The following is a 23,331-nucleotide window of genomic DNA, read 5'->3' on the forward strand; positions in this document are numbered from 1 at the left end:
AAGATTTGGTGAGGGATGAAAGGGGGGTAGTGTTTCTTTCAGACATTTTTTTTCTCGGGGGGGGGGGGGGGCGGACTAAATATTCCGGGGGTGGGGTGGTGGCGGACACTGTTAAAAGTATCCATTTCGTTCGGGGGGTGGGAGGTAGGCGGTTTACTTTCTTTGGGGGGGGGGGGGGGCTCTGCCTGAAAGAAACTCTATAGTGTGGTTAACAATGGTTCCTTTTTTAATATAGATTTTTTTTCAGTTTCTTTTTTTTTTGAAGTGATGACTGAAAGAAACTAGTTTTGTGTGTAATAATCGGCTAGGTGCGCCACTATCTCGTTGTTTCTAAAACTACACACGGTGTTTCCTAACCTATTACAGACATTTTGAATCAAATTCAGAACAATTACCTTTTAAAGCAACTAAATGCTTTTATTTTGTGAAGTAGTTAAAGACTACGTCTGCAACTTTCGGGTGGTCTAGAGATGGCTTCATGAAGTTAACCCTCCCCCACCCCCAGAGGCGTAGCGACCCTTACCGGCGTCCGGGGACAAACTTGCAATTTGGTGCCGCCGCCCCCCCCCCCCCCCCCCCCCCGCCATATATTTTTTATATTTATAATGCAAAACAGCAGCTATAATGAGCTTTTATTTTTTTTTTCCCAAACCATTTTTGCGCCCCCTAGGGTCGGCGCCCGGGGCATATGTACCCCCCCCCCCCCCACCTCGCTACGCCTCTGATCCTTCCCCCCCACCCCGATTGTTACAATTTGTAAAAAAAAATCCTCACCCATTTCTAACATTGCCAGATTCAAGCTAAAATGACGTCACAATATTCTACTTCCTTCCCTCACCCAAATAAACACAATTCTATATCGCCATTAAAAAAAAAAAAAACTCTTTTAATTCAATAACCCACTTTTCTGTTATTTAGTTAGCCGTCTTGGTGTAAGAAACAAATAAAGATCGAACTCTCTTTTTATGCGATGCGATACTACTTGATCTAGAAGAAATAAAATGTAATCGACACACTGTAATCTGTCGACGGCCACCTGGAGCGTGGCGATTACGGAACATCCGTCCCTTAACGAGGCCGGTGTACTCTTCAAACGGAATCTAACGCAGGTGTCAAATTAAGAGAAACACTCTGCCAAAGAAATACATTTAAAAAAAACCGCTGTGTCCAAATGTAAATAGTTTCTCACTGTTTGGCTGTCCAGACACGCAGGAAGCAAGTCGTCGAAACAGCTGTGATTCGACCAGTCTTTCGAGCTAGAAAGGAAAATAAAGTTGGTTCGCCACGCCAGATTTTTCTGTGCAGTGCGACCATAAAGTTGGACCAGTTACAATATGTGTTACAGATTCTAGTTCGTTTGACCAATTCTAAATTTTATGCCTGTATTTTTTAAAATTGTTTTTTTTTATTAATCGAATAAAATTACAATAAAATAGGCCTAATAAAGAAAATAAATGTGTAGCAATACGAGCATATAATGCACAGGTTTTTATAAAGCTAAGTGTTCAAATAGAAGCATAATTTACAAGGTAAATACGCAACGCTTTATTATATATTTTAGTAACCAAATCATGTTTCTGACTATAGACTTATTGGACGTATGCTAATTATTATTACGTAAGCCTGTATATTTATTAGATAAAAAAAATCTATTAAATGTGAGTGGATTTCTTCAGGTAGAAACGTATTCATATTATTCTTATTATTTTACTATTATTTTTGACAGTATTTTATTCTTATGAATCTAAATATTAAAATAATGAATAATGTAAAGTGCCTCTTGTATAAATTGCTGTTTTTTTAAACATAATTTTGCTGACACCGGACTTCATATAACGCAATATTACGCCTATTATTTCAAATTTAGTTTAGGCTTATGGAAAATAACATACCAATAGTTCGTGCCTTCACTTTTAAAATAATGTTGTAAAATAATTAATTATTGGGCTAATTATTAGGCCTAATTAATATTTAGCCTATTTATTTGGCCCTAAAATACTTAAGCTTCATATACTTGGCATAAGCCCCGATAGAGAAAGAATTGATTTTTTTTAGACTTTTGATACGAAAGAATTAACCAGTTTTCATTCGTTTGAACAAATTAGGACAGAAGAGTTGAAAAAAAAATCTCCAGGCGAGCATTTACGTCATGAAGTTGACCTAGTTCAGACCCAGTGGATTCCAAAACATGACCTCGTACCCCCCAGCACATTTGAAACCGAGGCTCTCGAAACATGCGTAGCGAAAGAGGGCCAAACAAGATGGCGACCGACAGGGCTGGTGTAAAAGAGAAGGCAGGAATAGGGCCCGTAAAAGTCGGATATTACGAAATGGAACGAACTATCGGCAAGGGAAATTTTGCAGTTGTGAAGTTGGCAACACACAATGTTACAAAAACGAAGGTTTGTATGGTTTATTTTTATATTAGACCGATTTTTTAAAGCACAGAATGCTTATCGTCGGCTGCTGCCTACTGTCACTGTGTCACAGTTAGACAACGAGTTGTCGTTCGTTAGTTCTACTTGGAAAATCCACTGGTGTTTAGCCCATGTAAAAGAACACCAGGCTAATCTCGATTCTACTAGATCTAGTCTAGTTCTAGATTATGTATCCCCATGTCTACACAGTTTTGGTCCTTTTTGTAAAACATTTTCATGAATCCGCCTATTCTATGCAAACGTTTTTATTTCTATAGGCTAAAAATGTTAGGCCTAATAAGTGACATTCATTAGTTAGGCGATGAGATTCGTTTAGGGTTGCCAGTTAGGCAGGCCTAGAAATTTGGTTCTAGATTCTAGAGATCAAGTGTTCTAAGTACTTAGTACTAGAATCTAAGTTAATAAAAGTCAGATCTATAACCTTGCTCGATCCCCTAGATTCTATATTCTATTTCTTAATCGTTAGGCTTGGCCTAGATTATTCTAAAAAAATCTAGGGCCTTGTGTATCTAAATTATTTGTCTATATTAATAATTATTAGCTTAGGTCAAAATATTAGGTCTAACCTATTTTTTCATTTTCTTTAGGCCTAATAATTTAATAGGCCTAGGCCTAATTATTAACTAATTATAGGTTAATTAGCCTAGATCTGTTATAATGGCACAACCACGTTTGAAATGCCAAGCACCTCGATCATTTAATTCATTTATTAATATTTTTGTCGACATGGATAACAAACTAAAACTAATAATCGTTAGGCATATCAAATTTGCAAATGCAGAGAATTTGAAAATATATTTGAATTATTTGGCTGCTTTTAAGTGTTTTAAGGCTAAATTTCTTTTTATTTAGGCCTACATCAATGAGACATTTTATTTTAACCAGAAGTTTCACTTTAGTCACTTTGATTGGCTATTGGCCTTTTATCTGTAAACCTCACTAAAGCTTATAATAGTCATGCCTAAAAACTTTGTCCATAATATTAAAAGCACTAAATACATGAGACCTTTAGCAAACATACTAAAGTCCTACAAAATACACATATTATCTGTTTTAAAAAATAATTCAATGGCATCTCAAAACTTATACCTGTTGTGGGGACCCGTATAGGCTTAGGCCGACCAGGTCTAGCTCTAATTCTAGTTTATACCTAATTACTCAACAGTCACTAGAATCTTATTTCAATATATATATATATGATATATGGCCTAATATTATTAATTAGGCCTATACCAAAAAAATATAGACTCTAGTTCTAGTATGTGTACTTTAGTATATATGTAGACTGATAATAAGATGAATCATAGTGAAGTGTTAAAAACTGATGTAGGCCTATTGCTATAATCTAAATTTTTAGATCATGATTTGATGACGATGATTTATTATTTCAATTAGATTAGATCTAGATTACACTAAAAGATGCCATTCTCATTTCAACTTTCAACCCACTTGATGAAAACTCTGTTTTGACATGTCAAGTTAGATCTAGTATCTAGTATAGTAAATAACTCAGGTTTAAGAGCTATTGATTATGAGTAGGAAAATGAACAGGGCAGTGTATAGGCCTACTGACTAGACTTAGATCAAATTATAAGTCCCAGTTTCTGGTGCTTAATGGTAGGCTTACCCAAATCTGAAGAAATCTGTAACACTGTTATGGTAATGGTAGGAGGAGTTAAAAGCCGACTTTAGCCCTTATCAAATTGCTTACATCTGGACCCTTAGAGCTTGGTGGGAAGTAGATCTAATTAAAAAAATGAGGTAAACGATTCTATTTGAGGAGAATTTATTAGTTTATATTAATTAATAAAGGGAAAAGAATCACTCATTTAATAAACAAAATTTTTTTAAATAATTAAAAGTTACTTCGTTACAGAATTTGTATGGTTCTTTTTTCTTCGTTAAGGTTTTTTTTTTTTTTCGGATTTTTTTTGTCACACATAACTTAAAGAATATTAAATCTGACTGTAGCTACCCCTTTAACAACTAGTATTCCTACACCCAGCTTTGGTCCACCATCACAGCTCTCATCTCCACTATAACTTCGTTCACTGTTGTGATCTAGCTTCTCGCATTGGAAAAACACACATCACCACATTATAATTGACATTTTTATGCTATTGATGTTAAGACATAATTTTGGTATTGTTGAATTAGTTGAAAATATAAAATGATCGAAAACCGGCACCTATTCGTTGAATACTTTCGCTTGTTAAATGATTATTGCTTATTGAAGTAAATGGGTAGGTAAAAGAGGTTTGAAAAAAAGATAAGGGATCACAAAGATATCTCAAACATCCGGACAAAATGGGTATTGCACCAAATAAAAATAATTTTTACCTTTAATTTTAGTAGTACAAATGTATCAACACTTTATTAACACAATTACCTAATTGTGTGCATAATATAATTTATTATCTACCTATAAAGCAGTCAGGTCTGAATAAGTTTAGATCATAGATGCATTAAAAAACTGGAAAAAAATGCTATGATATTGTTCATTTCTATGAGGAAAGATGAATATTTTCTTTTAAAAAATTATTTACATAGGATAATTTTAAAATAAACAACATTCCATTAAGAAATTAAATTAATGACATTAACTGTAGGCCTAACTATTTTTTTTTTAATATCTAGTAGAAAATATTGATAGTGCCTATACTAATATCATTATTTTTTTTAACTAATTATAGATTATTTTTGTAAAAGTAGCCAAAGGTAGAGGTGCAATTTATGATTTTAAAAATTTCTTTGCTGTATTGTTATATATTTTACTCTTATAATTAGCAGAGCGTTACTAATGGCCAAACATAACTGTGGTGTTGCAAATCTTATTCTTATGTTAATTTAGCACTTATAAATGGTTTTCTTTATTGTTAAACTATATAAATCAAGTAATTATCCAATGTTGTTTCATATAAAATCCAATTGATTTATAGAAAACATTTCCAGTTCAAAATAACATTTATTTCAATTAGGCTTATTCTTTTTTATTCTAAATCTTAAATATAATTGAAGTAACTTTTTGTACTTAATTTTTTTTAGGTTGCTATTAAAATTGTAGACAAGACTCAACTAGATGAGGATAATCTAGGTAAAATATACAGAGAGATAGAGATAATGAAACTGTTGAGGCACCCACACATTATCAGACTGTATCAGGTAGGTTTCTCACTTGTTCAAAACAACTGTTATCATAAAAAGTCATTGTGTTCATCGCTAATTTCTTTCTGCTAAATGTATTTTTGTGTGCACATGTATACATCCTATTATTGTTTGTTTGGGTTTAAGGTACTTTACTATATTAAAGGATTGTTTGTGTCAACACTATTTTTGTTGCTGGTGGTAAATTAAGATTTAATTATTAATCAACCAGGTTATGCAGTCAGAAAGGATGTTATATTTAGTCACGGAGTATGCAAGCGGTGGTGAAATCTTTGGTAAGTTCATTTTATTTCACGAATTTCTTTTAATTTCCAACTTCCACAAACATACATTTTAAAATCTAGTCTCTCCTGTTATTTATTTTTATTTCTGGTTTTATTTTGGTTTGATATCCTTTTTCTTTATTAAAGTTTTAAAACTCCAGCATCATTATTTTGAAAATCCACCAATCTTTTATACCTATGGTAGACATTAAAATGAAAATGTTCTTCATTTATAAAGTTCCTTTTATCACCCTTCTAAAATAGATCATACTTCAGGTAAACACCATTGACACTCTAGGTCACGTTTAATTTAGACACTGGAAAATTACTTTGACCTACAATTGTGTATTTTCACAAAGACTTGAATATTTTTTAAAAATCGTCTTTTTATCATTAGCCTTTACCAAACCTCTTATCATAAATCTTTTGTAAAATAGAAACGTAAACCAAATGACTATGAAAAAGGCAACGTGTTTTGTAAAGTTATATAATGGCCTGAATAGAAAATTTGTAATGCTCTTTGTTGCTAATCATTTACTACCATCTTGTCCTGCTATGGCAAAGTATGTGTATTGATTTTGTCTAAATTTTATCCTTGCTTCAAACAAAGCTTTGAGAGAGATTAATGTCTCAGGGGTGATATTGTTACTGACATTTGAACTTGTGAGTTTTGTTACAATGTCTGATTTGTTTTCTTGGCTGTTTTTTTTTTATCACTTTGTTAGTTTAAAATATTATTGTATTACCAGTTTAACTTCTTTAGATAAAAGTGCGTCCTCTTCGCATTAAAACTTATGCTGGGTACTGATATCTTATTACCACACGACATCGGATTTATCTAGCTTTAGTGCTTGGTGTTGTTGACCTGAGCTGATGAAAATGTTTCCCTACATTGTGCAGGCTTGCAAGCAATTAGAAATTTTAAACCTCTTGATTAAATTTTTTAATACCCTCTGAAGTCAGGAAGTAGCCAGTCTAAAAAGATGAAACTTGTACATACAAATAATCATCTGTTCTACTCCATCTTTATTCGAATTTCTTCTCTGTCTTCATTTAGGATATTTGAAATTCAGATGTGGTCTTAATGATGTTTGGAGGGGTTATTAGTTGAACTAGATGTCATTCTACGAAACTGAAGCTATTCATTTTAAATGATGTATGGGAATTTAAAGTAGAGTAATGAGCTTTGTGGTTTACATGGAGGGGTGATCTATTAGTCAAAGCCTTCTACCAATTGTTATAAATTATTGTTGGTTTACGTCTTTGCTTAATTGCCCCTTTCTTTGTGCATTGCAAAGGTTTGCTATAATATAACTTTTGTTTCATTTTTTTGCGTATTATTGGTGATTTTAAAGCCAGCTTTAATACTAGAAATATACAATGAATCAATGACCTCTGTCTCCACCCATTCTGCGGGGAGGGGGGGGGGGGGTGGTTGAATTCCAAAGAGGCACGTGGCATAAAAACCTACTATAACGACCACAGGACCACTAAGCCTGTTTATGTTATCAGGACTTGTCATGTTTCTTCTCGTGTGCAAATGTGACTTGCAATTTTTAGCAGAATATCAATTGTGATGTTTGAACGCTCAGAGCGTTCTTCACAATTGCTTGTTAAATAACCACTTAGCTTTTTTTTTGCCTTTGGGGTGATTGCGTTCAAAACGATACAAGTACTGCAATAAACTAAACTTTGCCAACGGTGGAATTATTACAGCTTTAGTAACGATCGGGACGTTATTCGATGTGACAGTGGCTGGAAAACACAGCACGTAATGTTAACTAAGCCGAGAATGTATCTTATATCCTCAGCATATTGTTTGTTGAGTGCTTAAAGAGATTTGTCCAGGGTACACATTGATTAAATGGTTGGACGTTTAATTGCGCTGGGTTAAAGTTTTCTGGTACACGGAGCTGGTATTCTGAGACTACAAATGAGTTGGTTCTGTGCCATGATAGATTTTTTTTTTTAAAACAGTGCTGTTATCAGTAGCTGTGGACGGGGCGGTTACGGCCAGCGCGCCGTCTACAATAGAGGGATTAGCTTGGGGTACCTGGCGGGGGTCATGGACCGCGAGGGTTACATAAGTGATCCATGCACGTGGTGTCATGTGACCCGAGAACCCAGTGGCCTGGTTGGCGTGTACTTCAGTTGCCGGGGGGGGGGTGGAGGAGGGGGGGGGGGGGGGTTAGACCACCGGATGTCTGGAATCAGAAGACTGAGCATCTATCACTTAAATTGTTTAGACCGACTGTTTCAACTTCAGATCTTTGCTTCCGTAATTTCCGATATAGGTAAAAAGACACCCCCCCCCCTTATCGAACCTAACGGTCCATGGGGCGAATGACCTTGACATGAAGGGATAGTGCGGTCAGCACTTTGCCCATCCGCCTTTACTTTCCCCATGAGGGATGCTCTACCTGGATTCGAACTCTCGGGTTAGCTGCTAGCTAGCGCTCTACCACTCGGCCACGCTGTCCCATCGCCTGAAATAACGCCCTGTTTTATTTGAAGCCTTGACCAGCCTACATTATTAACCGCACATTTCAAATAACAAGCAAATCACCTTACAGTGCTAGGGAGGCTACACAAAAACCTAATTACAAATGGCGCCTCCTGTTACTTGAGTGTGGTGTAAGGTTGCCGTGATCTATAATATCCACGCTCCTCGGGGTAATCAACGATCGCTTTGTCTGACTCCTACCCGCTTCATTAAACAAATTATAGACAGCTATTTGAAATGTCTTGACTGCCAGATTACTACAATTCGCAAAGCTATTCATGAAAATTGTTCCACATGCGATCTCTTAAAAGGAGAATACTCGAAGTGTTTTTAACCTGATTTTAAGTCCGTCTTTTGCCTGGCAATGAAACGTTCTTACTTTTGTTTATACGAACGTACTGGTGAATGTGTTTGTTTGGCTGCCGATGGCTTGCACGTATCTGTCAGAGAGAGCCGCATTTTGATGCATTGCAACATACGGATGCATTCGTTGCTGTCACCAAGGCTACACTTACAACAACCTTACGTATTGTGTGCAAGGCAGGCGGTCTGGGCGCGTATAAATCCTATCGCCATAATGAAGAGATTCATTTCGACGCAATACCGCTGAGCTAATGAATTCTCTTCGAGCGCATTGCATTCTTCTCGAGATCAGCATAGAACTGTGGTTGGAAATATATATCTATATAAAATACACGTACTTAGTAACGAGGTGCAGATTCTCCTTTGCAGTTGAGTTTTTTATTATTTATGGCAGACATTACCATTGTACCTGTGGGCGAATTCGTGTCTTTAAAAGTATCTAAGATCATGGACTGTTGTACAAGATATTCTAAATATAAAAAAAAAGTATAAAGTTGTTAAAAGAAAACTAAGACTATTGAAAATATTTGACGTATAATTTTGTTACCTATGTACTAGTTTCGTGTTTGTCACTTTCAATGCCATTCACCTTTTACATCTGTATCTACCTAGTGGATATAATGTTGTAAATCAGAACATGGGCACTTACTAAATCTGTACGCACGGTTATTTTATACCTACATATTGTGATCATCAGTTGTGTGTTTTAGCACACTGGCACATGCATTTGGCAATACTGCCCTAAAGCCGCACGTTAACAGCAGACAGGACCTGCGTCATAATCGATCTCCCCCAGCAACACGTGACCCCCGCTCCACGTGTACCTGGGTTTCTGATTGACTAGTCGACCGTTTAATCTCTGGTACCAGCCGGCGTTAGTTCCCCAACCTTTCGTCTTTATTGGTCGACTGGTACGCTAATGACTAAGCATGGAATGTTTCACTCTATGCCGACATAAAAAACAACCCCAGGTCGGGACTTGTCAGAGTGCAGCCTACAGGCGTTTTAAATATCTTGTCATCAGATCAGAGAAGTTGCTTGCACGGCTGATTTATAATCGTCTGAAAGGAGTTAATCGTCCGAGGGACGTGTCGTGTAACGCAAACAGCGCAGACTACAGTGGCAGGGACATTGCGTCCACCCCTATGAGCATGCGCCTGCTTGTTTGAATGCTGACTTCATTATAATACAAACTTGGCAGTATCAATCAACCACATATTTTACGTGATTAAGAGATCCAAAGTTCGACTGTGATAATTGTTTTCTTGAGTTTTATTACTCACGTACTTTGTTTACATGTATAATTTAAAACAAGAAAAAGTATCATAGGTGGGGGTGGGGAGTCGCTTTATTGCCTGAATATTTATTATTGTTGATCGGTTATGTTTGAATATTTTTGCTGGTATTTGTCTGGGGCGGGTGGTAATAGTAAGAATAAACTTTATTTTATAGCGATAACAATAGTAGGTAACAGTACAGGTGTCAAAGCTTGAAGTGGTCTGTGCAGGGCAAAATAATAAGAGAAGCAGCTAGTATGATGCGGATGTTCTTCTGTGATGGGAAGCTATTCAGTGTTCAGCAAACGTAAAGTAATAACTCTCTAATATACACACCTTGTCAGTTAATGTGTGGTCTCAGCTCATATAGCCTGTACAACTTTTTAAAACTTTGACCAAGGCTGTACATCCTACGTCTTATACGTTTGTTATTATTTATTTTTTTTTGCTTATCTGTATATCTTAATAATGTCTGCCCTCTTTATTTGTGCACTTAGCGGACAATTACCCTTAAATGCATCTAATCACATGTCTTCACGAATGAGTGAGATTGCAAACTCCGTTCTGATAGGGTTTTTTTTTCCTTCAGTTGTACCGGCTCTTTCATTTAGTTAATACCCAACGTATCCTGCCTCCCCCACCCCCTGTAATGGCCGCTGATTAAAATCGTTATATTGGCTTGTTGAACAGAAGCATTAAAGGAAACACTTGTATTTATATGTATAGTGCTGTAGCACGCGAGTTTACACCACGTGATAGCTAGTCTACTGTCAAAACGTTTAATTGGTTTATTTTACCACGTTATTCTCGAAACATTGGCTTGTTGATTTTCAGTCATTGTGTACAAAGATATAGATTCTAGATATTTACATTGTCAGCTATCGGTTTTTTTTTCTCAAAACCAGTAGGTCCAATTACACTAAACGTTGACTTTACCTGTTAACCGTGTAAGGCCATACACTACAGTATACCTTTCTTTCACTATGAGTCACTTTTGTTCCTTCAAGCTTTCACCATCTTTTGTGTGTAATGTGCGTGGCTTAAATTTTTGTGTTGAGACTGTTCAGTATGATTTCCAATAATGTAATTCTCTGACGCACCTAATTGATGCCGTTATCTAGTCGTCCTATCGGCCATTATGTCGAAATGGTCTTGGTCTGACTTGCGCAGTTTCACCGGAAGTCAAGTAGGCTTTGCATTAACGACGAAACGGGGCAAAATGTTTGCCTAGAATGACGCAAGAGCTGTCAATTTCCGAGTTATTTTGATGAATAGAGGGCGATGTGGGACCGTTTAAAAAATGAATAAGTAAATACTGGTCTCCCTAGCATTATATATCCCGATGGTGAAAACTTCTAAGCCTATCTTGATCTCACACGTCGTGTTGTGGTTATTGAATCAAAGAAGGCGTCAAGTCGAGATCAAAGAATGCGAGGTGCATGTGTGTGACTCTCTAAAGATGTGGCTTAGTGGTATGACCGTTTCAGTGGGGCACTCAGTGCCGCTTTAGTGGGTCGTCTTGCCTCGTGTTTACGTCAAGATTTTGGTGGGAGATTTGAACGTTTAACCAGGTTATCGCTGTCATCAGTGCGTTATATGCTTGATGTGTGTGTAACATTGGGGTTGGTATGTGTGTTTGGTGAAAGTTTAATGAGTTTATCGTTGTGGTGGTCTGTGCTTGATGTGTGTGCAACATTTGGGTTGGTATATGGTGAAAGTTCAATGAGCTTATCGTTTTGATGTGGCCCATATAGATCTTGATGTGTGTATAACATTTGGACTGTTAGATAATGTTATGTGAAAGTTTAACAATTTAATCGTAACTTCTGTCACATATGCTAACAGAGCTTCTTCCAGGCATCTCTACGAAATGGTATTTATATAGAAAATATGTATATTTTAACAGTGTCCGCCCTCCGACACCCCCCCCCCCCCCCCGGAGAAAATAGGTCTCGAAGAAACACTGCATGCTAGCGTCTGTGTGTTGTGACGTGTGCGTTTTGATTGTCTGTGATGACGTGCGTTTTCATTGTCCATGGTGGTTGTTATGATCGGGTGAAACTGATTGTAAGAACACAGAGCATTAGCTGGAGGGGGACATGAAAAATTAATAAGGCTATCGCTGTGATCTCTGGTATGTGTGGGCACAGGGCTTCGCTAGACTGAATGCTAAACTGCAACTTGTTCTCAATGTTTGGTTGTAAACTCTCTGTCCAACCCCCCCCCCCCCCCTCCCGGCTGTAGCTAATAGAGCGTATAATTAGAGAGCATTAGCTTGTTTCAAAATGATGGATTAGAATATCTTGTTTATTTTTAAAATATTTTTTAATTACTTTTTAAAAAAAAAACATATTAGTTTAATACTTAATCAATTTTACATTCCAACATGGTTTCTCCCAGTTCTTAGTTGTTTCTCTAATTTTATGAAGTTATTCTTTTTTTTCGAAAAGATCGGTCAGCTACAACATGATAAGTCATTGTTATATGTTTTCTCCCTTTTATTTACTTCAATCTCATCACAGGTTTAAGCTAGCTACGTAATGTTTAGTCGCCTGTTTTTGTACTTAAATATTTGATGTAGCTTATTTGTACCCTCTTTACATTACTGGTGTATAAACGTGATACTAGACGATGACAATATAATCTACTCAGCTTAAATAAAGCCGACATTTCTAGTGTGCAACACAATGTTCTACATCCGAACATTGAGCCAGTGTAAAACAACGTTCTACATCCGAACATTGAGCCAGTGTAACACAACGTTCTACATCCGAACATTGAGCCAGTATAACACAACGTTCTACATCCGAACATTGAGCCAGTATAACACAACGTTCTACATCCGAACATTGAGCCAGTATAACACAACGTTCTACATCCGAACATTGAGCCAGTGTAACACAACGTTCTACATCCGAACATTGAGCCAGTATAACACAACGTTCTACATCCGAACATTGAGCCATTGTAACACAACGTTCTACATCCGAACATTGAGCCAGTGTAACACAACGTTCTACATCCGAACATTGAGCCAGTGTAACACAACGTTCTACATCCGAACATTGAGCCAGTGTAACACAACGTTCTACATCCGAACATTGAGCCAGTGTAACACAACGTTCTACATCCGAACATTGAGCCAGTGTAACGCAACGTTCTACATCCGTACATTGAGACACAGCAACACAACGTTCTACATCCGTACATTGAGCCAGTATAACACAACGTTCTACATCCGAACATTGAGCCATTGTAACACAACGTTCTACATCCGAACATTGAGCCAGTGTAACACAACGTTCTACATCCGAACATTGAGCCAGTGTAACGCAACGTTCTACATCCGTACATTGAGACACAGCAACACAACGTTCTACATCCGTACATTGAGACACAGCAACACAACGTTCTACATCCGTACATTGAGACACAGCAACACAACGTTCTACATCCGAACATTGAGCCAGTGTAACGCAACGTTCTACATCCGTACATTGAGACACAGCAACGCAACGTTCTACATCCGTACATTGAGACACAGCAACACAACGCTCCACATCCGAACATTGAGCCAGTGTAAAACAACCTTCTATATACGAGCCCAAACAGCCGGCTCCAGCTTCTGATGGTCCAGTTGTTTTATTAGGGCGTTGTACCGGACATGTTGGCCTTGTTCTTTCTGCACTAGACGGGGGCGTCCAAACATCTGACCACTAGTGACCACAGTCAGTGGCAAACAACGGTCGCCTTGTTGGTTGGGCTTGTCTCTATGTGAACTGTCTGCACCAATATGTGGTCTTGGCGTCCCGTACTCGTACAGGCGGCGAACGTCTGGGTGACCTACAGTGGAGGGGAGGGACCGGCTTTTGTGGTATAGACAAAATAAATCAATGGAAACTAATCACTACAGAATTTCACATGTGTACAGTCACCCGCCGAACTACTTGATCTTCGTTAGATTATTCATTAGCAGGACCAATTATGCAGCATGTTTAAAGGATAGCGTCGTCCCGTGCGTCTCCCTTCTCTCTCTCTCCCCCCCCACCCCTGACTCGAGAGTCCTGCGACATATAGTGAGAAAATATTCCAAGAAGTGTTTGGCGTAGTCTAGCTTCTCTGCCAGTGCGGGTAGGTTGGTTGTAATGGACTGGTCACACCTACAAGCGGGGCTGCTTAATAGCGCGAGGACATGTAATTAGGGTGTATTTGCATAACGCTGTAGCCCGCGGCATGTTTGAAGTAGGTTACTTGTTCAATTAGAGACATGTCACTAACACACGTATCTACTTGGTCTACTTGTTTAATCAAAGACATGTCATACACACGTATCTACTTGTTCAATCAGAGGCATGTCATACACACACGTATCTACTTGGTCTACTTGGTCTACTTGTTTAATCAGAGGCATGTCATTAACACACGTATCTACTTGGTCTACTTGGTCTACTTGGTCTACTTGTTTAATCAGAGGCATGTCATTAACACACGTATCTACTTGGTCTACTTGTTCAATTGGAAGCATGTCACTAACACACGTATCTACTTGGTCTACTTATCTACTTGGTCTACTTGTTCAATTGGAAGCATGTCACTAACACACGTATCTACTTGGTCTACTTATCTACTTGGTCTACTTGTTCAATCAGAGGCATGTCACTAACACACGTATCTACTTGGTCTACTTATCTACTTGGTCTACTTGTTCAATTGGAAGCATGTCATACACACATATATCTACTTGGTCTACTTGTTCAATCAGAAGCATGTCACTAACACACGTGCCTACTTGGTCTACTTGTTTAATTGGAAGCATGTCACTAACACACGTGTCTACTTGGTCTACTTGTTCAATTGGAAGCATGTCACTAACACACGTATCTACTTGGTCTACTTGTTCAATTGGAAGCATGTCACTAACGCACGTATCTACTTGGTCTACTTGTTTAATTGGAAGCATGTCACTAACACACGTATCTACTTGGTCTACTTGTTCAATTGGAAGCATGTCACTAACACACGTGTCTACTTGGTCTACTTGTTCAATTGGAAGCATGTCACTAACACACTTGTCTACTCGTTCAGTCGACTTGGCAGACACTAAACTATCTTAATCTGTTCAAGACCGCTACAATACCTTGGCCCTAGCTGTTAAATCTGAGACCCGTTTTTGTTGTTGTCATATATTAACCCCTACATTTGATCACCAACCGATAGTATCGAACCTGTTTTTTTTTTCCACTGGGATCAACATCTTAATCATAATCCTAGCCCAAACACATCAACGATACCGGCAAACAAAACGTACTTGATGTGACCGCATTGGTTTAATTTCGATTTTTTTTTTGTTTGGAAGTCGACAACAGTTCGTTTATATACTTCGTAACACTTCCTCATTACTTACCTACAGATACTAGTTTATCTTGAAATCTCCACCTCTACCCCATGAGTCCCCACACCCAACTAGTTTACGTGCAACCTGTTGGTGTACGGTGTGCGCGTGTACACCTGACCTTTGTGCACTAGTGTGAGCACTTGGTGATCCTCCAACTGACGGGCTTTAGTGCCGGGGATCCACTTACATCAACTTGTCATTCTCAGTGTCGAAATGCGTTTTTTTTTTTTACGACTTGTACAAAGGAATCTCTCACATGTTTTTCCTCTACATAGTTGGGTTTTTTATACACTCCAATAAAACACTAAATCACTCTTTTCACTTATTTTTCCTTCATGTCACTATCGATATGTTAGAACTATTTTACAATTTAACATTTTTATTTACGATCAGCCGAAGTTAATATTATATATATATATATATATATATATATATATATATATATATATATATATATATATATATATATATATATATATATATATATATATATATATATATATATATATATATATATATATATATATATATATATATATATATATATATATATATTATACTAGATCTATCCTATAATGTAATATTGAAATTCTTTTACTGAAAAACGCACTGGTTAATTAATTAGTTGGTATTTAATCTGTTAAGCAAAGATCAGGCTTATATTAAACATGGGTTCCTTCTTGTATATCGTCTATAGTGTCACTTTCTTGTCATTCGTGTTCTTGCACAGCGTCTACCCTTAATAGTTTTGTCTTCCTCAAACCCATGGTGACAAAATGTTCTGATGTAACCATTTATTTGATCTTCATCCCTGTCAGATGGGTGGGGGACTCACTAATCTCTGCTAATGCTTTATGATCAATTAACAATTATTCGTTAGGTTGTAGTCTTCACGCTCGGAAACTCATTACATCCGTTCTTGTTGGGGGAAAAACAGTGTTATTACCGGCGTTTGCTTCAGGGTATCGTTATTTTATACGATGAGACTCTTTGCGCTCGATCTGTCATTTTCAGCAACTAAAAATTACATTTTTATTTTTTTTCTCCACTTTTTGTATTTGTTTATTTGCTGTAGTCAAAATAAGCTTATCTTTGAGCCAACGGTACAAAAAACTAGCGTATAGCCTATGCTGTTTCTGATGTAGATCTTCGTCTATGGCAAGTTGTTCGACATAACTTGTAAACAAGTTTACCTTGTGCTGATTACGTAAATTCGAACCTGTCTGTTGTTTTTTTGACGGTTCCACGTATTGTATTTCTTACCCTCACTTATTATTTCCCCCTCTCTCCACCCACCGTCTAGACATTTGACCCGTACTTGACATACGTGTCTAATCATACTTACTGCACTTTGGAATGTGTTTCTAGACCCTTGTCGTGATCTCGGTGAAATCTCGAAGGCGTGGGATGTAAAGGGACTGGCGAGCAAACATGAACTGTCTACGTGGAGTTCCCTCCATCCCTTACATCGTAATAAGTAAAGCTATCCACCGGAGCTGGATCAAATCGCTTGACGTCATACCTTTCTGACGAAGGGATGCAATTACTGCAGCGTTTAGCTAGTGTGCTCAAGCCTGATTCATGTGCAGATCTTGTTCTTTGAAGAGAATTAAAGAGAAATGCGTCATCGCTCTGGGCTGTGGTATTAGCGGGCTAGGGGTGGGGGAGGGGGGTAGTGTGTCTTCATAAATACATACCCACTACATCAGCTGTGGTATTAGCGGGCTAGGGGTGGGGGAGGGGGTAGTGTGTCTTCATAAATACATACCCACTACATCAGCTGTGGTATTAGCGGGCTAGGGGTGGGGGAGGGGGTAGTGTGTCTTCATAAATACATACCCACTACATCAGCTGTGGTATTAGCGGGCTAGGGGTGGGGGAGGGGGTAGTGTGTCTTCATAAATACATACCCACTACATCAGCTGTGGTATTAGCGGGCTAGGGGTGGGGGAGGGGGTAGTGTGTCTTCATAAATACATACCCACTACATCAGCTGTGGTATTAGCGGGGTGGGGGTGGGGGAGGGGGGTAGTGTGTCTTCATAACGACATGCCCACTGGATCAGCTAGGGGTGGGGGTAGTGTGTCTTCATGACAACATGCCCACTACATCAGCTGGGGTGGGGGTAGTGTGTCTTCATAACGACATGCCCACTGGATCAGCTGTGGTATTAGCGGGCTAGGGGTGGGGGTAGTGTGTTTTCATAACGACATGCCCAGTGGATCTACGAGGGGTGGGGGTAGTGTGTCATCATAACGACATGCCCAGTGGATCAGCTGGGGTGGGGGTAGTGTGTCTTCATAACGACATGCCCAGTGGATCAGCTGGGGTGGGGGTAGTGTGTCTTCATAACGACATGCCCACTAGATCAGCTACGGCTGTGGTATTAGCGGGCTAGGGGTGGGGGTAGTGTGTTTTCATAACGACATGCCCAGTGGATCTACGAGGGGTGGGGGAAGTGTGTCTTCATAACGACATGCCCAGTGGATCAGCTGGGGTGGGGGTAGTGTGTTTTCATAACGACATGCCCCCTACATCAGCTGGGGCGAGGCACGACGCCACTCAATACACTTGAATGCGGAGATGGGTCAGCCATTTTGACGTGCGTCGAGAGTAATTACCGTGTATGTTCAGTTCGCTGTCAGATGTTGACAAAGATGTCTTTCACTTGCCTTCCTTTTAATGTGTACTTTTGTGCAACACACCTTAACAGGCATGACTTACCCCTGTGATTATTTTTCTACTAGTTTCATCAACACCTTTAAGAACAGTAACGACATACTTGCATAGACTGAAGTTATAAAGGGTTGCTTATATAATTTTTCTATGTTTACTAGTAGGATAGTACTTATGGTATTGGGTGGCGGGGGGGGTGTTATTTCTTGTATGTATCGCTATTATGGTTTGGCTTTGGTTTGTAGTCAGGCTTAGAGTAACTGTATCGATGCCAGTTAAATATAATGTAACTACTGCCCTCTTTGAGAACAGAGAAGTACATACACAAAATAGAACACATTTCAAATAATATTCGTGACTAATGCTGTCAGGTGATTACTTTCGTAGAGTTAATTAGTGCCTCCTTTATTACAGCCATAGTGTACTAATTATTGTCATTTATTCTTCAAACAACGTGAGCCTTGTTGTTGCTGAGACAGAATCCTGTTTGAGTTCATTATACTCCCTCCACTTGTAGGTGGATCCTGGTTATTGACAAGTCTAAACACTTCATGTGGGATGAGCTTTTGTTGGTGTTGTTGATCGCGGACCTCATCCAAACACGGCTCTTATACACGGCTGCCCCGGACACATTCTTGCACAGTGGCGCTACTAGGTCGGGTGACATGTGTGATAACCCCATCCACTAACGACTACATGAGTTATGTAATACAAATATTGGCAATTAGGTGTCTTACTCTGTATATGAATTTAATAAGGTGTTAAACTAAGTCCCCCCCCCCCCCTGAATGGTGTCACCTTGGTGCAGTCCGCACCCTCGCCTGAACCGCTACTAGGTCCTTAGCTTCTTTGTTGGTTTAATCTAACGCATGTACCTAACAATGTTATCTTCCATGTCTCCCCCCACCCACCTTGACTTTATGTTCGAGTCTATGCTAAAAGGTTGGTTGGTTCTCGTCTAGGATTTGTAAAGAAGCAAGGGAAGGTCGCGCTACGCTGTGTATACCGGAAGGGCATGCTTGTGATAAGTCGCTGTGACTCGAGTGGTTAATGGGATGTTGCATGAACACACACGCTCTGTCGCCGCTAACACATCTATTCTACTAGTCGCTGACTTTGTTATTCAACCCCCTCCCCTCGATACATCTGTCATGTGGTGAACCTTCACCTCGAGATTTGTAACCCCCTCCCCTCCTCTTTTATTATGAGTTGCTCACAGAGGCGTAGCGACCCCTCCCAGCGCCCGGGGCGAACTTTCAGTTTGGCGCCCCCCATATATATATATATATATATATATATATATATATATATATATATATATATATATATATATATATATATATATATATATATATATATATATATATATATATATATATATATATATATATATATATATATATATATATATATATATATATATATATATATATATATATATATATGCGTGTGTGTTTGTGTGTGCGACAGTCTGGAAAAAAATTAATAATTACGCTGATTGTCGTTCCCTAAAACTTCACTTGAAGCCAATTAATTTCCCCTTAAGATGCCGAAACGAATAACACGTAGAAAATCATAAGAGCTTAGAACAGTGGGCGGGCTCCATCGAACCCGAGAGGTTCGGTAATTCAGTCTCAGTGTTTCCGCGGAGGTCAAGACACACACCCGACTCATAGGATTCACGATCGGATTTTCTCATTGTGGACGATACAACTATTAAGGAGGGTTCGGTGATTGCACATATGAAACTGGTTGGGTTCGGTACTCCAAAAAGTTAAGAACCACTGCTTCAGAGTGTATTTTGTAGAAGATACAAGCCTTATTTGGTCTACTTTTGGTCGCATCTTTAGAACAATTTCGATAATAGTAGGCCAATGTTGCAATTTTGAATTATCAGTTACACAACCAAGGTAGAAAACAGTTAAATCAGTATGCAAAGGCTCTCAGCCGTTACATTTCTTTATTTTAACTGTTTATAATTCAAAACTGCAGCTTAAAATAAGCTTTTATTTTTTTTTTCTACCCCTTTTGGCGCCCCCCTAGGGTCGGCGCCCGGGGCGGCCGCCCTCCCCGCCCTCCCCTAGCTACGCCTCTGGTTGCTCAACCCTACCCCCGCCTCTGTCAACAAAACTGCACAGTAAGTGGTAACAACGGATGTTTGGGCGTTGCCTGTAACGGAATGTTTTCCTGCCACCGTCATGATATGCATGCTGTAGCAAGTCGCATAGTGTTGGGGGCCCTCGTTATTGATCCAGCATGAGTGTTAGTACCCCGTTGTTCTTGGCCCACCCCTGGCCTAAAGTGTTAGGGGGCCCATCATCTTGGCCCACAGCAGGCTAAAGCTTAGGGGCCCGTCGTTTTCGACCCGCCCCTGTCCTTAGGGGGTGGTGCGAGGTTCCTGACCCAATCTGGCCTTGTTATTGGGGCGACGTTCTTCACCCACCCTTGGCCTTAACTTCGTGTTAGGGGCCGTCGTTCTTAAAAGTTAGTGGGGGGGGGGGTTGCTCTTTTCATTATGTAAACAATCAACCGCTGTAGGAAGCCTAATTCAACCTAATATTAATCAGTTGGGCACTCTTCACAAGAAACCTAATGTGGTTATATGAGGAGCAGCTTTAATGTAGGCAAACAGTAACCACCTCAACCAGTTATTTGAGGGTCAGCCTAAGTAGGCGGTCACCCCATGTAAACAATCAACCACTGTATGAAGCCCCTAATTCAACATAACATTAATCAGTTGGGCGCTTTTCACAAGAAACCTAATGCGGTAATTTGAGGAGCAGCTTTAATGTAGGTATATAGCAACCACCCCAACCAGTTGTTTGTCGGTCAGCCTAAGTAGGCGGTCACTCCATGAAACCAAACTGATCTAAGGGTCATTTTTAAAGCCGTAGTTAACCTAGTTACTGGCGACAGCAGAGAAGGTTATGTAGCTGTTGCGTTGGGTGTGTTGGCTTGTGGCGTGTCACCTTGTTCTGGCAAACATGTCTCATGACTTTATCCCTGCCAGCCTTCCATCGCCTAGTGTGTGGGGGCAGGGGGGTCTATCCATGTACACGTTTTGATAGAGTGATAGAGAACGATCACCTACGGTGTGCATCAACTGTAACGACGTCCGTGCCCTCAAGTTCACGTCCACCTTGTCATTATGGCAACAAAAAATGTTTTCTCTCGAGATAAAAAGGGGAGGAAAAACACGAGAGCCCTCTACACTTTAAAGATTACCCCGTCCCACTTGTTTGGGTGGGGGTTGCTGGGAGGGGGGAATGTCAGAGTGCACTTGGCGATTGTTTGTTTCGTTTTCTTTGTCCCACGTCACAGGTGACATATATAATGGCCCCTTACATGTGTAAGGTATTCACCCTAATTCACCAGTTACATAAAAGGACAATAAACGTGGATCAAGGAAGATGTCATTATTCACGTCATTTATTACTACGTCATTTATTTCTCGGTTATCATGCATTGATACCCCTAACGACATATTTAAAATTGTCTGTTTTAAAAAAAACAACAAAGGAAGCTTTTTGTTTGTGTAATATTTTATTATAAAAACTCTTTTAGCATAAAAAATATCGCGTGTTAAATAATCTCACGTTATTAGACTGTAAACATAGGCTTTTGTATGGGAGGTCTCTCTCAAACTAGAACCACCTGGTTGAAATGATGGTAGTTGGGTTACTATATATTTCTAAATGTGTTCTACTAAATCACAAGCACTGGAAATAAACAAGCTAGCCTACACTAATTTAAAATATATCAAGTATTAAATCTGGTGAAAACCTACATTATTTATATCTATGTTTACTAATGGAAAGTGAGATGATTTATTTTAAATAGCGAGACTATTGTGTAGTCGACCGATGTTTTCACTTTGAACACCTTTTCCCCTTTTCACATCAGTCTCCTGTTTCGCTTAGACAGATCGTGTTTCCTGCATTAACACACAATTCACGAAGAAAAAAATCCATACGAAATTAAGCTGCCAACAAAGTTTGTGGACAAGAGGTTTCCTTCGTACGTCACTCATCTTTATTTAGACGGCGATGACGTCAGTTGGCGATTTCTTCCTCGCAAAGTGCCGGTCTGTATTTAGCGTAGGATTTTTCTACTTCTGATCGTTCTCGTATTCCACTTGAACTTACGGGCGGGTAGGGGGAGGGGGTTAGCTTAAATCTCTTCAACATTTCGCCTTGCACCTTGAAACATAAATATAAACCTACATGGGACCAGTTTTGTGTGTTACTGTAGTGAAGGGAAAGAATCAAATGTGTTGAGTTAAATATTGATTACCGACCCTTCTATGCCTGATCGGGACACGTGTGTAAAGTTTGGTTCTTTTCTCGGCTAATTTTTAGGTTCAATCAGTATACATATAATATTGAATCATGGTTAACGATAACCTTTTATGTGATCGTAGTTTATTGTTGGCTTATTATTTTAATATTTTACTAAACACACTTTTTTAATCCTCACTGCTGTTAAAAAGTCCGTTATCCTTAGCCTAGTAAAGCTCTTGTGTCTGGTATAGGCTACTGTTAGATCAATAGTAATCTAGTGACAGTAAATGAATGCATCGACACGGGCTAGTCTTCACCATCGCCGCTATGGAGGCTACTGTACTCTGGGTAGATTAGCCCTCGGTGTACAGCTCGCTAAACAGGAGAAATGATGGGAAGACCAACAACCGAAACTCGTTGATTTCGTTAGCTGGACTCGGTTATAATGTAGGAACGTACTCAGTACAATTACACAGAACTGTAGTACGCTTTTATGTTGTTGTGTGAACGCAGCTTTAAATTAGGAATAGTAAAGTACGTTTATTTAACACTGTACAATAATTTAGTTAAACTGTACCGTTACACTAATTTAGTTTATGTAACGAGTTATTGTTTACAACACTTCAACGAGTTGAATGTAGTTTGGGTCTTGCGTTCAATTCTATTGTTTGTATGCTGGTCTTGCTTTATCTACACACACAGTACTTTGTATTGGGAAAAATTGCAGAGTAGTATTTATCGATTAAAAATAAATTTAAAAATGAAACTTGTAGTGAAGCTCATCTGTATTTAATCCGATTTTTTATTTAAAAAAATTCTTAGCAAAATCTTTAAGTTATGCTGCCATTTTTTTTCCTCTGTCAAATTACTCATTCACATCTGTTTGGGTATATATGGAGCAGTGGCCTATCAGCCATAGCGTAAACTTAGTATAAGAACCTTGTTACATGTCCTCGGTAGGGGCAAATACA

The 23,331-nt window shown here is 38.8% G+C and overlaps 1 protein-coding gene across 2 annotated transcripts in view; it reads left to right on the forward strand.

Annotated features, from left to right (window-relative positions):
- Positions 1 to 2,253: 2,253 nt before the first annotated feature.
- The window catches only part of LOC131928009 (uncharacterized), a 48,759-nt gene continuing 27,681 nt past the window's right edge, over positions 2,254 to 23,331 (forward strand). For both annotated transcript variants that reach the window (XM_059283889.1, XM_059283888.1), the window contains exons 1-3: positions 2,254 to 2,402; positions 5,484 to 5,600; positions 5,815 to 5,878. In XM_059283889.1, the coding sequence (XP_059139872.1) occupies positions 2,262 to 2,402; positions 5,484 to 5,600; positions 5,815 to 5,878 (322 nt within the window). In that variant the 5' untranslated portion in view covers positions 2,254 to 2,261. The remainder of the gene's footprint in view (positions 2,403 to 5,483; positions 5,601 to 5,814; positions 5,879 to 23,331) is intronic.

This window comes from Physella acuta, unplaced genomic scaffold (genome assembly GCF_028476545.2).
Source record: "Physella acuta isolate Inbredline_101_S28 unplaced genomic scaffold, ASM2847654v3 ptg001453l, whole genome shotgun sequence".
NCBI classification, from domain to species: domain Eukaryota; kingdom Metazoa; phylum Mollusca; class Gastropoda; family Physidae; genus Physella; species Physella acuta.